Below are 12,905 nucleotides of genomic sequence, written 5' to 3'. Positions count from 1 at the left end.
CTATGACAAAAAGCTGCAACTAGCTGAATCAGGATGGACCCTGTGCATCTATTCAGTGCTCCATGATCTGCACAAGAGCTCACTATAGCACCAGCAGTCTACAAGCAGAATGAGAGCAAAATCACATCAATTATGGGAAATTCAATTGTTACAGTGGGAGCTGTCTTTACATGTCCAAAGGAAGACTAAGTAAGTTTATCTCTGACCATTTATTATCTCCCTCAAAGAAAAAAAAGCCTGAGTCTGCTTTAAGTCCAGTTCTCTGTGTACCAGCTCCCTTTAACAAGTCTCTCCAACAATAAAAAGATTCCTGCAGCTAGCAAAAAGGGATTCCACTGAAGTATGTGAATTAAAAGCTTGTAAGGAGGCAGAGAGTGTCTGACAGGAATACACTGCACAACCCAGATACTGTCTCACATTTCTTCACGCTAAAAAGATCTGCTTATCCCTCTTCATGCCTATATGTGTGGTTTAAATCTGTCTGTCCCTGTAATTAAAGCCACCTGACTTGCTGTGAATTAGAACGGTGTTTACGCTTTGACTCCAGGGTTTCCACGTCTCCAGTGCACTGTGCCTGCAGGACTTAAAGGGATCAGAAGCAAAGTAAGCCTGGCTCCAGCCCAGCCAGCAGTGCCGTGCAGGCAGCTGTCTCTGAAGAAAGATATTTCAGGGTTTTTTTTCTGCAGGAGGCCTAGCTGAGGGAAACAACATCTGGTCTTTGAAGAGCACTGAAGTGTTAATACTTCATTTCTCAAGTCATGACTGTGCGGGCTACATATAATTTCCTAATCACCGAATACCCAGGGCAGGATTATAGGTATCAATAATCCAGTGGAGCTCAATTTAAAAAATTTTTTCTCAGCCGACACACAGTATTGATTGTCTTGCATGACCATGCCTTTTATTAAAGTCAGAGCTAATTTTTGTGCCTACTGCTACTAAGGCAGCTGGCATATAAGTGGGGATTTTCTTGGAGGTTTTTTGTTCTGTTTTCTGTGCTTCTGGAAATGAAAGATGAGTCAATTTACTAGCTGAGCCTTAGCACCTACAGAAAGTGGAGAGGTTGCTGTGGGTAGCAGTGAGACTTACTTTACTATCATGCCACTGGTTTCTCACACAATAACTACTTTGTCTTGCCCTCCACTGGGGAGAAGAAAGAACTATACCAAAAACTACTGTCAATATTGTAAGAGTGCTTGCCAGCCACAGTGCTGAGCTGGCATCCACAATCTGAAGCATTTTGTATTTATGAGCTTTGCAATCATTCCTTTTTGCAAAATGTACTGCCATCTACTTTCCACAGGGAAAATTTTGTAAACAGAGAAAATCCAAGTGTTTGGGTAGAAGGAAGCCTGTCTCAAAGATAAGGCAGCTCTTAGCAACCTCTAATCAGCTGGAACCTCCTCCTATGACCCACTCATCTTCTAGATTACTATCATTCCAAGTCTAAGGTGGTATTTTATTAAAGATTTTATTACAGCAACCCAGTACCTTCTATTTTCTTAAACAAGTAATGTAGAAAATATTATTAAGCTTATGTTGGCATTAGCAGTATGGTATAGTCCAATATGAAGCACTTCTTGGCCAGGAAAAAGCAGAGCAAAGCTGATCAGTGTGGCTGTTTCTTTCTGAAACTGAAGGACTGATTTACATCAGACATTCATTATAACATTTACAACCTTTCCACAAAACACACCACAATGTGGTGGTTCACCTACATAAATGCAAAGGAAAATCAAAGAACAACTTGTAAAAAATGTCAGTAAACAAATGCAGAACAGTCTTGCATTTTACAATAATGAAAATGCCTTCTTTCCACTTTTCAAAAACAAATGCCACCATAAAAATGCTCTTGAGGATGACAAAGTTAGTATCTTTAAGAAAGAAAAACTTTTCTTCTTTGATATTATATGGTGCGGGTAAAAAGGAAGAGCAGAAGAATAAATACTTCCACTCAATGCCAGAACTTTTAGACAAGGGTTCTTTTCCAAAGCATTCATATCAGTCTTACAAATGTTTGTACTGTTGTTTTTGCTACCAGATACTCCCCTTTACAAAATAAACATATCTCTTGATAGAAAAACATATCTCCCATCATCATGGCCATAATGGTACATACATAATAAGCCATTAGTTCTCAGTATAAGCATCAGTGAAACCAATGTAACTCAAATTGCACTATTGGGAGCAGCAAGCTTGATACTCTGCTATTTTGGAATAGTTATTTTTTTTCTGCACAGTGGATGCAATATCTATGAAGAAATGCACGACCTTTTGCACTCACTCTTTGATCACACTGGAGAAGTGTTCAAGACTAAATGAAGAGTAAAATATGGGAAAAGGAAACCAAAGTCCATTTCTATTAGACACAACTCACGCATAAGATGTTCTTCTTGCTTTAGCCCAATACACATCAGCTTTACCCACAGGATCCAGTAAATTTGTCCATTGTCTACCAACTGCCGTGGTCTTTGGACCAGAATCTTGCTCCACACTGAGCTGAAGGGTGCACTATAACATGAGGGTTTGTCTGATAAACACCTCTTCGGCTCCTTTCACACAGAATCCATTTAGTCAGTAACATAGTCACAGCAGTCTTGACAACTGCTTCAGTGCACCTCTAGGAAACTTCGTACAACTGTTTTCCTATAGCTTTATCTTGCACAGCCCAGCAAAACATCGGTGTTTTCAAGTACCAACTACAAAGCCACAAAGGCAATTTATACTATTCCGTTTCTTCCTATTGCTTAAGATGTCCTGCTACATCCAGCCTGAGTGTCCCCTCGTCTCTGTGGGCCAACAGAGCCTGTGCCTGCTCTGCAATGACCTATGTTGCAATGCCACAGTGCAAGACCACTCAAGACTCCTTACAAGGCTCATCTCAGAGCTGCAAATAACAAAAAAGGAAAATCTGAGGGACTCAAACATCACAGAATAAGATCAACTCAGGCAAAGTATCTGAGTAAAATGTTGATTTTGTGCTTGAGTTTCTACTTTTTTAATAATTTCTGGTGTGTCATTTATGTAGTGAATTGCATTACATCTTCGAACATACCATCTTTATAATAGTACTAGACCAAAGTTAACTTTAATCTTAGCCAGTGGAATGCCACAGTTAGTCAATTAATCTGCCATTTTCCAGTATCTATTCTTCTTGGTAATAACGAAATTGCCATGAACAGAGTTTAGTAAGAATCAGTATCAGTTTATATCAGTTCTGCTATGTTTTCTCTGCAGCAAAACACTCTCAAAGCTCGTCTTTTCTGCCTGATAGACTTCTGCCAGTCTCATTTTCCAGCCAGCAGTTGAACTCCGTTTGTGTTCTAGTACTTAGAAGGGCTGAGACCCTATTAGAAAAGCTTGTAAACTAAAGCTTTGATTCTGAAATCAAATCCATCTGGTTGAATCTTTCTGTAAATTTATTGTCCAAATATTCTTACATGGACCTGGTTACTGGACTGTGCCTGTTTTAAGACCAGTTACTATATTATATGAGAGGAAGTGATAAGGGTACATGTGAAAGCTATATTAAATCAATCACTCTTCTTAGTGAACATGAAGAGAACAAAGCAATAGTCAGTCTGTTGTTATTACTTATTTCTGAGAATTGCTATGTTTTCCTTTTTTTCTAGAAGCCAGAGATCTACAGTGCACTGTATTATTTACAATTATTTTCTTAGGGTAACAGATTATCTTTGTCTTTCACAGGTAAAAAATTTCAACAGATGCCCATAGACCAACCCAAAACAAAAAACCTTACTCCTGTACGGAACAGCCTAGCTCCCATACCCAACCACTGTGTTCACAAAAGTAAGTACAGGCAAGTCTCAGTTACAGGATCAAACTGTGCCACCACCACTGCATCTGAGGGCTTGAGGGAGGTTTCATGTTCCTTTTTCACAACATCATAGAAAGGCTGATGTTGGAATGCTCCTTTGGAGATTGTCTAGTATAATCCCCCTGCCCATAGAGGGGTCACCTACAGAAGATTCCTCAGGATCATATCCAATTAGTTTTTAAATGTCTCTAAGGATGGGGATTATACAACTTCTCTGGGCAACTGTTCCAGTGTCTAACAACCCTTTCATAGAACCATAGAATCATTTAGGTTGGAAAAGACCTTTGAGATGGAAGTCCAACCATTAACCTAACACTACCAAGTCCACCACTAAACCATGTCCCCAGGTGCTACATCTACACGTCTTTTAAATATCTCCAGATAGATAACTCAACCACTTCCTGGGCAGCCTGTACCAATACTTGACCACCCTTTTGGTGAATCATTTTTTCCTAATACCCAATCTAAACCTCCCCTGGTGCAACTTGAGGCCATTCTCTCTTGTCCTATCACTTGTTATCTGGGGGAAGAGACTACCTCCACCTGTCTACAACATCCTGTCGGGTAGCTATAGAGAGTGATGAGGTCTCCTCTGAAACTAATTTTCTCCAGGCTAAACAGCTCCAGTACCCTCAGCTGCTCCTCACAGGACTTGTTCTCTAGGCCCTTCACCAGCTTTGCTGCCCTTTGGACACACTTCAGCACCTCAACGTCCCTCTTGTAGTGAGGGGCTCAAAACTGAACACAGTATTCGAGGTGTGGCCTCACCCCAGTGAGTACAGTGGGACAATCAATTCCTTAGTCCTGCTGGCCATGCTGTTTTGGATACAAGCCAGGATGCTGCTGGCCTTCTTGGCCACCTGGGCACACTGCTGGCTCACATTCAGCTAGCCACCAGCCAGCATCCCCAGGTTCTTTACCACCAAGCGGCTTTCCAGCCACTTTTCCCCAGGCCTGTAACATTGCAAGGGGTTGTTGTGACCCAGCTGGTCTCAGCCAGTCAGTCCTGCCTGCCCAGACCCCTCTGCAGATCCTCCTGCCCTCCAGCAGATCAACACTCCCCCCGTCTTGGTGTTGTCTGCAAACTTACTGAGGATGCACTCAATCCCTTCATCCACATCATCAATAAAGATATGAAACAAAACTGGCCCCATACTGAGCCCTGGGGAACACCACGTGTTACTGGCTGCCAACTCAATTTAACTCCACTCACCACCACTCTTTGGGCTCAGCCGTCCAGCCAGCTGTTCACCCAGCACAGAGCACACCCATCCAGGCCATGAGCAGCGTTTCTCCGGGAGAATGCTGTGGGAGACAATGTCAAAGGCTTTACGAAGGTCCAGGTACACAACATCCACAGCTTTTCTCTCATCCCCTAGGGGGGTCACCTTGTCATAGAAGGAGATGAGGCTGGTCCAGCAGGGCCTACCCTTCTTAAACGCGTGCTGGCTGGGCCTGATCCCCTGGCTGTCCCACACATGCCACGTGATGGCACTCAGGATGATCTGCTCCATGACCTTCCCCAGCACCGAGGTCAGGCTGACAGGCCTGTAGTTCCCCAGATCCTCCTTCCTGCCCTTCTTGTAGGTGGGCATCACACTGGCTGACCTCTAGTCTCCTGGTTGGCCAGAACTGCTAATAAATGATGGAAAGTGGCTTGGCGAGCTCTTCTGCCAGCTCCCTCAGTACCCTTGGATGGATCCCATCCAGCTCCATAGATTCATGTGTGTCTAAGTGGTATAGCACATAGGTGACTATTTTCCCTTGGATTATGCGGTTTTCACTCTGCTCCCTGTCTCTGTCTTCCAGCTCAGGGGACTGCGTAACCAGAAAACAACTGGTCTTACAATTAAAGACTGAGGCAAAGAAAGCATTAAGTACCTCAGGCTTTTTCCTCATCCTATTTGTGCCCATTGACTCTTTTTTTCCTTCATAGGACACCACGGAGAAAAGTCTGACTCCTTCATTACTCCCCCCAATACATATTAACAAGATCCCCTGAGTTGCCTTCTCAAGGCTGAACAGTCCCAGCTCTTTTACCCTCCCCTTTAAGTTTGGACACTCCAATCCCTTAAATCCTATCCAGTATGACCATGTCTCTCTTTTACTAGAGGCCCCAATACTGGACACAGTATTCCATATGTGTCTCACCAGTAGTGAGTAGAGGGGAAGGATCACCTCCCACAATCTACTGGCAATGCTCTTCCTAATGCAGCCCCAGGTGATGTTGGCTCTCTTTGCTATATGGGCACATTGCTGGCTCATGCTCAGCTTGCTGCCTGTCGGTGGGTCCCAGGTCCCTTTCTGAGAAGCTCCTTTTCAGCTGTTTGATCCTCAGCATGTATTGGTGCAAGCAGTTATTCCTCCCCAGGTGCAGGACTTTACATTTCCCTTTGTGAGAGTCTCGTCTGTCCATTTCTCCAGCCTGTCAAGGTCTCTCTGAATGGCAACACACCCATCTGCTCTATCAGTCATCTGCCCCAGTTTCATGTAATTTGCAGACTTGCAGAAGGTGCACTGTGCCCCATCATCCAAGTCACTAATGAAGACATTAAATAGTACTAGCCCTCTACCAGTTCCTGGGGTATTACACTACTGACTGGCCCACCTCCAGCTGGACTGTGCTATGGATCACAACCTGTTTACTCCAATGAGTTCCAAAGAGTTGGCCTAGTAAAAGCAATGCACATCAATACAGAGGAGAGTTTGGTTCTACACTTCTTTCCCAGAGCAGTGGTGACTGGAATTCTCATAGACATAGGATTTTTCACACTCTGTTTCACTCTTGATTGCATATGCTTGTAGGATCCAGCAGCTTTTCACAGGGGGCAAGACATGATATAACATGGTGACTTACAAGTTGTAAAGAGATGGATGACTACACCCTAATGACTGCCTGGCAGAGAAAGGTTGGATATGTGAGATGAAAGCCAGGATAAGGAATGACTTTTCTGCAGACAGCACGAAAAATACCATGACACTGATTTTTGTGTCCTTTTGCTAGCAAAAATTAGGGGGAAGAGGATTAGAACAAAATCATCAGGTTTCCAAAAACTTTGTAATTTTCTAAATGTTAGATAGGTGAAGAGATGTCCTATCTCTCTCTCTTAAGCACAGCACATAGACTAGATTTCACATGAGGATGGGTGTCACTCATTCTAACAGCAACTGGTTTGGGTAGTTTCTATAACATAGGAGCTAAAAGAACAGGCTGGAGAAAGCAGCAGCCTTTTTTTCCTCTGCACTTTCAGCCAGCTCCTCATTCCCAAAGCAGTAACAAGCAAGGTCCCAAAGAGCAGGGAAAGTCTCACCCTGCTCCCACAGCCCCAGCAGAATTTCAAGACTTAGTGAGTGTCCAGGCAGGATTCAGCCAGTGGCTGGGAAATGTTCTTCACATCCAAACACTAGCCCTACTCCCAGCAGTGTCCTGCCCTCACATTCTTGTGCTCCACTAAGTGCAAATCCCCCAGTGTATTTTGGATGAGGATTTGCAGCTTACTATATGTCATCCTGCAGGTCAGCCAGGTCCTAAAGCATTCACATTTCAGAGCTAAATTTAAGATTAATTGCCTCTTATGATCTCAGTTTCAGAAGCAATTCTGCAGCTATAACAATATCACTAAAAACGAAACAGCTGAGGTAGCTTTATAGGGAACATCAGGTTAGGTAGGGGGAATACAGAATCCAGCACTGCTGCTAAGTGGAAGAAGAGAGGAAGAAGAAAAGCAGAGATATGTGCAATACTGAGGTGGTCTCCTCTGCTCTCAGAGGAAAGAAAAGTGCTTTCAAAACCCCAGCTCCAAGTCTTCTGTTTTTAAGCTTTCTACTAATGTTCTCAGTGTCTTATAAACATAGTTGTAAGCAAAATCGTAAAAAATGATTTCATCATCACTGATGTTTTTGCAGTAATTGAGACAAACAGCCAGGGTTTTCGTTCTAGTCTAATTCCAAAACCTGTGTTTTACAAATAAGATACAATTATCACAGTTAATAGTCATGGTTTAATTAACTAACACAGCACATTTATCCAGGTGCCTTTACTGCTTGAATTTTTCTGTTCTTGCTTCAAGCCAAGAACAGAAAACTGAAGTTATTTGCTAAACAGATCACATTTCTTCTGTTAATACAAATTTGACCCTAGAGCTTTCCAAGTAACTGATTCAGAGCAAAGATTTCACTCATCCTCTATCCAGCCCTAAAAATACTGCTGTTCTGGACACAGCCTTTATCCAGGCAAATGTCTTCCTCGACAGTTTGAATATAAAGATTTGTGTGTAATAATTTTGTTACACAAAATGTGTGTTAAAAACATGCCACAAAGCCAGTGCGGGGCAGCCGGGGGGGAAGGCAACCAGGGTGCTAGAACAATAAAATAAGCATAAATTAGAAAGAGAACTGAAACTACTCAGAGGTTAACAGAAAGAAGAAGAATTTCCCAAAAAAGGAAGGGCAATGAAAAAAAGGAAGAGATGCTTTAATCTCTAAGCAAAAATATTTAAAAATACAGATTAGAAAGAGGATAATAGGAATGGAACAGTAGCCTAGGAAAAGAGTACTTGAGTGACTTTAAACCATGGTTTATAAACTCCCACCCTCCAGATATTTCCAGTGCCAGAGAGGTCCCTCACATGGCTTCTTTTGTAGCCTCAGCACAGCCTGGCATCTCTGTTATTCTGCATGCTGTTGCTCTACCCCTAGCACACCCTTTCTATCTCATCACACAACTCTCCCAGTGAGCCCTGGAAAACAGGCTTACAGCTATCACACACTGCACACACAGTGCTAGAATAATTTCCCAAGCAAATACTACTAGAGAACTCTCCACTGCTCTCACTTCTTCATGTGGCTTAAAAGGTCTGAAGCCATAGTGAGGTTATTACTTGCTGGAGGGGGTGGGAATTATCTACGGCTGCAGGTCATTTCACAGTATTTTCTGTGGATCAGTGGTTGTTTTTGCTGTTATTCATCATGTTTTGAAATTCCTTCTTTCCCAAGTTAACAGCAAAGGATTCCACAAAGCACTCTCCTCTCTGCAGAGGGCCACTATATCCAATGCTTGCAAAAGGAAGAGAATCTAAGAGCCATCCCTTCTGCTGGAGTACGTACTCCTTGGGCAATGCCTCACTGACAGCCTTATTCTTGCCTCTGCAGTTTGTAATAGCAGCCACTTGAAAGTTACTACTGAGTGGAAAAGGCTCCCTGAATTAGTAGCTCTTATTGTATCACTAGGTCTTCTGTAGCTGACTCTGCCCTCTGAATGTGAACAATTACTGGTGCTTTTGCTGTACATAGCTTCTGAATGTATGGCAGCCAGCCTTTGGAGTTCTGTCTCTCACAGACCCCAGTGCTGGGTCCAGGCTTGTGTGTTTCAATACATACACTAATACCAGTCATTATATGTATTATTTCATTATGTGTATTATTTCAACCATACATGTACCAGTCCCAAAATCCTTATGAAATATCTGAAACTGAGTACAGTATGTAGGACTAGGTGGAAAGCACTGATGTTTGGGTGCTGTTTTTTACTTCTTTGAATGACAGAATGATTGGTGTTGGAAGGGACCTCTGGAGATCATCTAGTCCAACTCCCTGCTAAAGCAGGTTCACCTGGAGCAGGTTGCACAGAACTGTGTCCAGGCAGGTTTCAACGTCTCCAGAGAAGGAGATTCCACAGCCTGTCTGGGCAGCCTGTTCCAGTGCTCTGTCACTCTCAAAGTAAAGGATTTTTTTCTCCTATTCAGATGGAAATTCCTGTGTTGCAGTTTGTGGCTGTTGCCACAAACTTGTCCTGTCACTTGGCATGGCTGAAAAGAGCCTGGCCCTGTCCTCCTGACACCCACCCTTAAGGTATTTGTATGCATTGATAAGATACCCTCAGTCTTCTCCAGGCTAAAAAGGCCCAGCTCTCTCAGCCTTTCCTCAGAAGGGAGATGATCCAATCCCCTCATCATCTTTGTAGCCCGCTACTGGACCCTCTGCCTCTGTTGAACTGGAAGCCCACAACTGGACACAGCACTCCAGATGCAGCCTCACCGGGTCAGAGCCAAGGGGGACAACCACCTCCCTCGACCTGCTGGCCACGTTCCTCCTAATGCCCCCCAGGATCTCACTGGCCGCCTTGGCCACAAGGGCACACTGCTGGCTCATGGGCACCTTGCTGTCCACCAGAACTTTCAGGTCCATGAGCATGGGTTTGTGATAGCTACCCAGTCATGGCGGTGAAGTTAAACTATGGCTGCTGTTGCCCTACTTAAACCCATCGCTAAGGCCTTGTCTAATATGTAAAGTGTTCTCAAGTTACCTTACAGCGGTGTGATCTTTGAATGCATGAACACATGCCTATGCTCCAGAAAGGGAAACAAGTGAGACTCTCAATATGCATTTGTTTACACACCAAAATGTCAATAAACTCAGAGCATTTTGTCATGTGCCAGAAAACAGATGGGCTCATTTATTGTATTTAGCCCTGCCTGATTCACACAAGTTCAACACAAAATAAAGTATTAATGGTATAATTTTTTTTATGGAAAGCAGAACTAAGCAATTTCCTGAACATCTGAACATGAGTGATCTTGAATGTGACCCACGAATTACACTGCATTGCCAAAAGGGAGGCAGATGTAGTAAACCCTGGCTGCTCAGGCCATCACAATTTGAATTATACTGAAATTTACATGAAAAGAAAAATTACCGATTTTTTAAATCCTCTCCATAAAGATTCTGCTTTGCCCCAAATAGATACCTGGTGAGTCTTAAGAGATTTAATGCTCCTGATAAATAAATAATGAAAGATAAAGTGAGTATATGGCATATGGTACGGGGGAATATGGCAAAAACTTTAGCCTCTTTTGTGCAATGTATACAGTAAAAAAACCCCATAGTTGCAAAGTTTTTTCAGTGCCCACTGCAGACGTTAGAGGTAACATTTTTTTCAACAGGGCAAATTTCTGACTTACTAATTATGTAATAGTGAATCTACAGACACAGAAGGGCTTCCGTGACATGACTGATGTGCTTCTGCTTTGCCAAGGCACAGAAGCTGCAGGGTTTCTGCCTGAATTTCTTCAGTGTATGTCTGACTCAGGCACAGTCTGTGAACCCAGTTACCTGCAGGACTGTTACTCGCCTAGCCAGTTACTACCCACCCTACATTTGGACTTTTGGTGGTTTGGGATTTCTCTGTTTGTATTCCCTAAGGGTAGTGGTTTGCATTTGCCTTTACTGAGTTTTATTATCTGAATTTCTTACTGATTATCAGAGGGATGGAGAACTTCTGCTATAAAGACAGGCTGAGAGGGCTGGGGTTGTTCAGCCTGGAGAAGAGAAGGCTCCAGGGAGACCTTATAGCGGCCCTCCAGGACTGTTGTGGTTTAACCCCAGCCAGCAACTAGGACAAGTACCTAAAGGGGGACTACAATAAAACCAGAAAAGGACTTTTTACAAGGACATATAGTGACAGAACAGGGGGTAAAGGCTTTAAACTGAAATGGGATAGATTTAGATGAGATATTGGGAAGAAATTCTTTACTGTGAGGGTGGCGAGACACTGGAACAGGTTGTCCAGAGAAGCTGTGGATGCCCCATCCCTGGAAGTGTTGAAGGCCAGGTTGGATGGGACTTTGAGCAACCCGGTCTAGTGGAAGCCATCCCTGCCCATGGCAAGGATAGAAAGGTGATCTTTAGGGTCCCTTCCAACCTAAACCATTCTATGATTCTAAGATTTTGCACTGTAAACCTGCCCTCCAGAAAATGACATCTTGAGTGCATTTTTTTCATCAGGTGTGTGTCCACATTATAGTAATGGATCTACCTTATTTTTTATGAAAAATTGTGACAAAGTTAGTAATCCTTCTATACGAAAACTACATAATTCCTCACTTCAGCCCTCAAGAAACTTCATCCATTATTCTATTTATGAGGTCCTCAAGTGTGCTGAATTTTTAGTTTGGTTTGGCAATTTTTTTTATGGTCAACATTAACTTGTAAGGTCCAGCTTATCACAAGTGTTCATGTAAATTGATTATGTAGTCTGTTATTTCTAAAAGAAATCAGTTCACTTATCAATTTATCCTCTATTAAAATGGTCCCAATCTAGATTAACTTTGGATATTTCTCTGGAATTACAAAAGATTTTCATTGGGTTAAGAAAGAATATTCTCCATTTCTTATTTATGTAGAATTTCACTGAATCTGCACCAGGAAAATTTCTGTCAGAGATTATGAAAGGGTAATAATCAAGGGAGCTGCCAGGAAAAATGCAAACATAAACACTCATATTTTCATTGGAGTTGACTAGGAAATGGAAAGATAATGACAGACTGAGATGGTCACCTTTTGAGCAGAGTGCTTTATAGCAGGGTTCTTCCTATATGTAAAGAACCAGGACACAAGCATGATACCATTCTGAAGACGAGTGAGAAGGGTTTTTAATACTTGATCACAAGGAAGCATTTGTGATTAGTTTCAAAGGATGAAGACAGTCAAATAGACAAAGAATCCAAATAACCTTCTGTAGGCTGTCATGAACAGTAGAGAAGAAACTCAAACTATAAATTCTCAAAGGAAAACATTAATAGCCTCTCATATATTCATCACAACAGATGCACATGGAAGGAAATCACAGATGGGATGAGGATGCAAGCAAGGAAAAATTAATGTGAGAAATTGCAAGGAAGATTCTGTAGCCAAAACACAGACGGTATTAGCTCCAGTAAGGAACTCTTCATATAATTAAGATAAAAAACCCAAACTGTTTCCATACAAATTGCTTGTGAATGAAATGAAGAACTAAATGAAAAAAAGTTAATGCAATTCACATTAAATTCCAAGGTAGAGGAAAATAGGTCTACAATGAAGTTTTCAAATTCTCTTTTTTAAAAATCAGGATTTAGTGAGTTGCCTGAATGAAGGAGCATGAGGATTTCAATCTAAAGAAGATATAAAACTACATTAACTTTAAAGCACAAACCATGTTACACTGCAGAGTGTGCACAGGAGATTAAGGATGATCTAAATTCACAGTTTCTTACAAGACTGCTGATGCACAAGACATACAACAGCTGTG

At 42.3% G+C, this 12,905-nt stretch overlaps 1 protein-coding gene across 1 annotated transcript in view; it reads left to right on the top strand.

Moving 5' to 3' along the window:
• Positions 1-12,905, top strand: part of ANKRD55 (ankyrin repeat domain 55) — a 50,761-nt gene that overhangs the window by 36,390 nt on the left and 1,466 nt on the right. Inside the window, exon 10 of the mRNA XM_055699663.1 lies at positions 3,709-3,810. Within this exon, the coding sequence (XP_055555638.1) occupies positions 3,709-3,810 (102 nt within the window). The remainder of the gene's footprint in view (positions 1-3,708; positions 3,811-12,905) is intronic.

Source organism: Falco cherrug, chromosome Z, assembly GCF_023634085.1.
Source record: "Falco cherrug isolate bFalChe1 chromosome Z, bFalChe1.pri, whole genome shotgun sequence".
In the NCBI taxonomy this organism is placed as follows: domain Eukaryota; kingdom Metazoa; phylum Chordata; class Aves; order Falconiformes; family Falconidae; genus Falco; species Falco cherrug.
The sequence above is the reverse complement of the archived record's forward strand: the minus strand, read 5'-3'. Positions and strand labels throughout refer to the sequence as shown.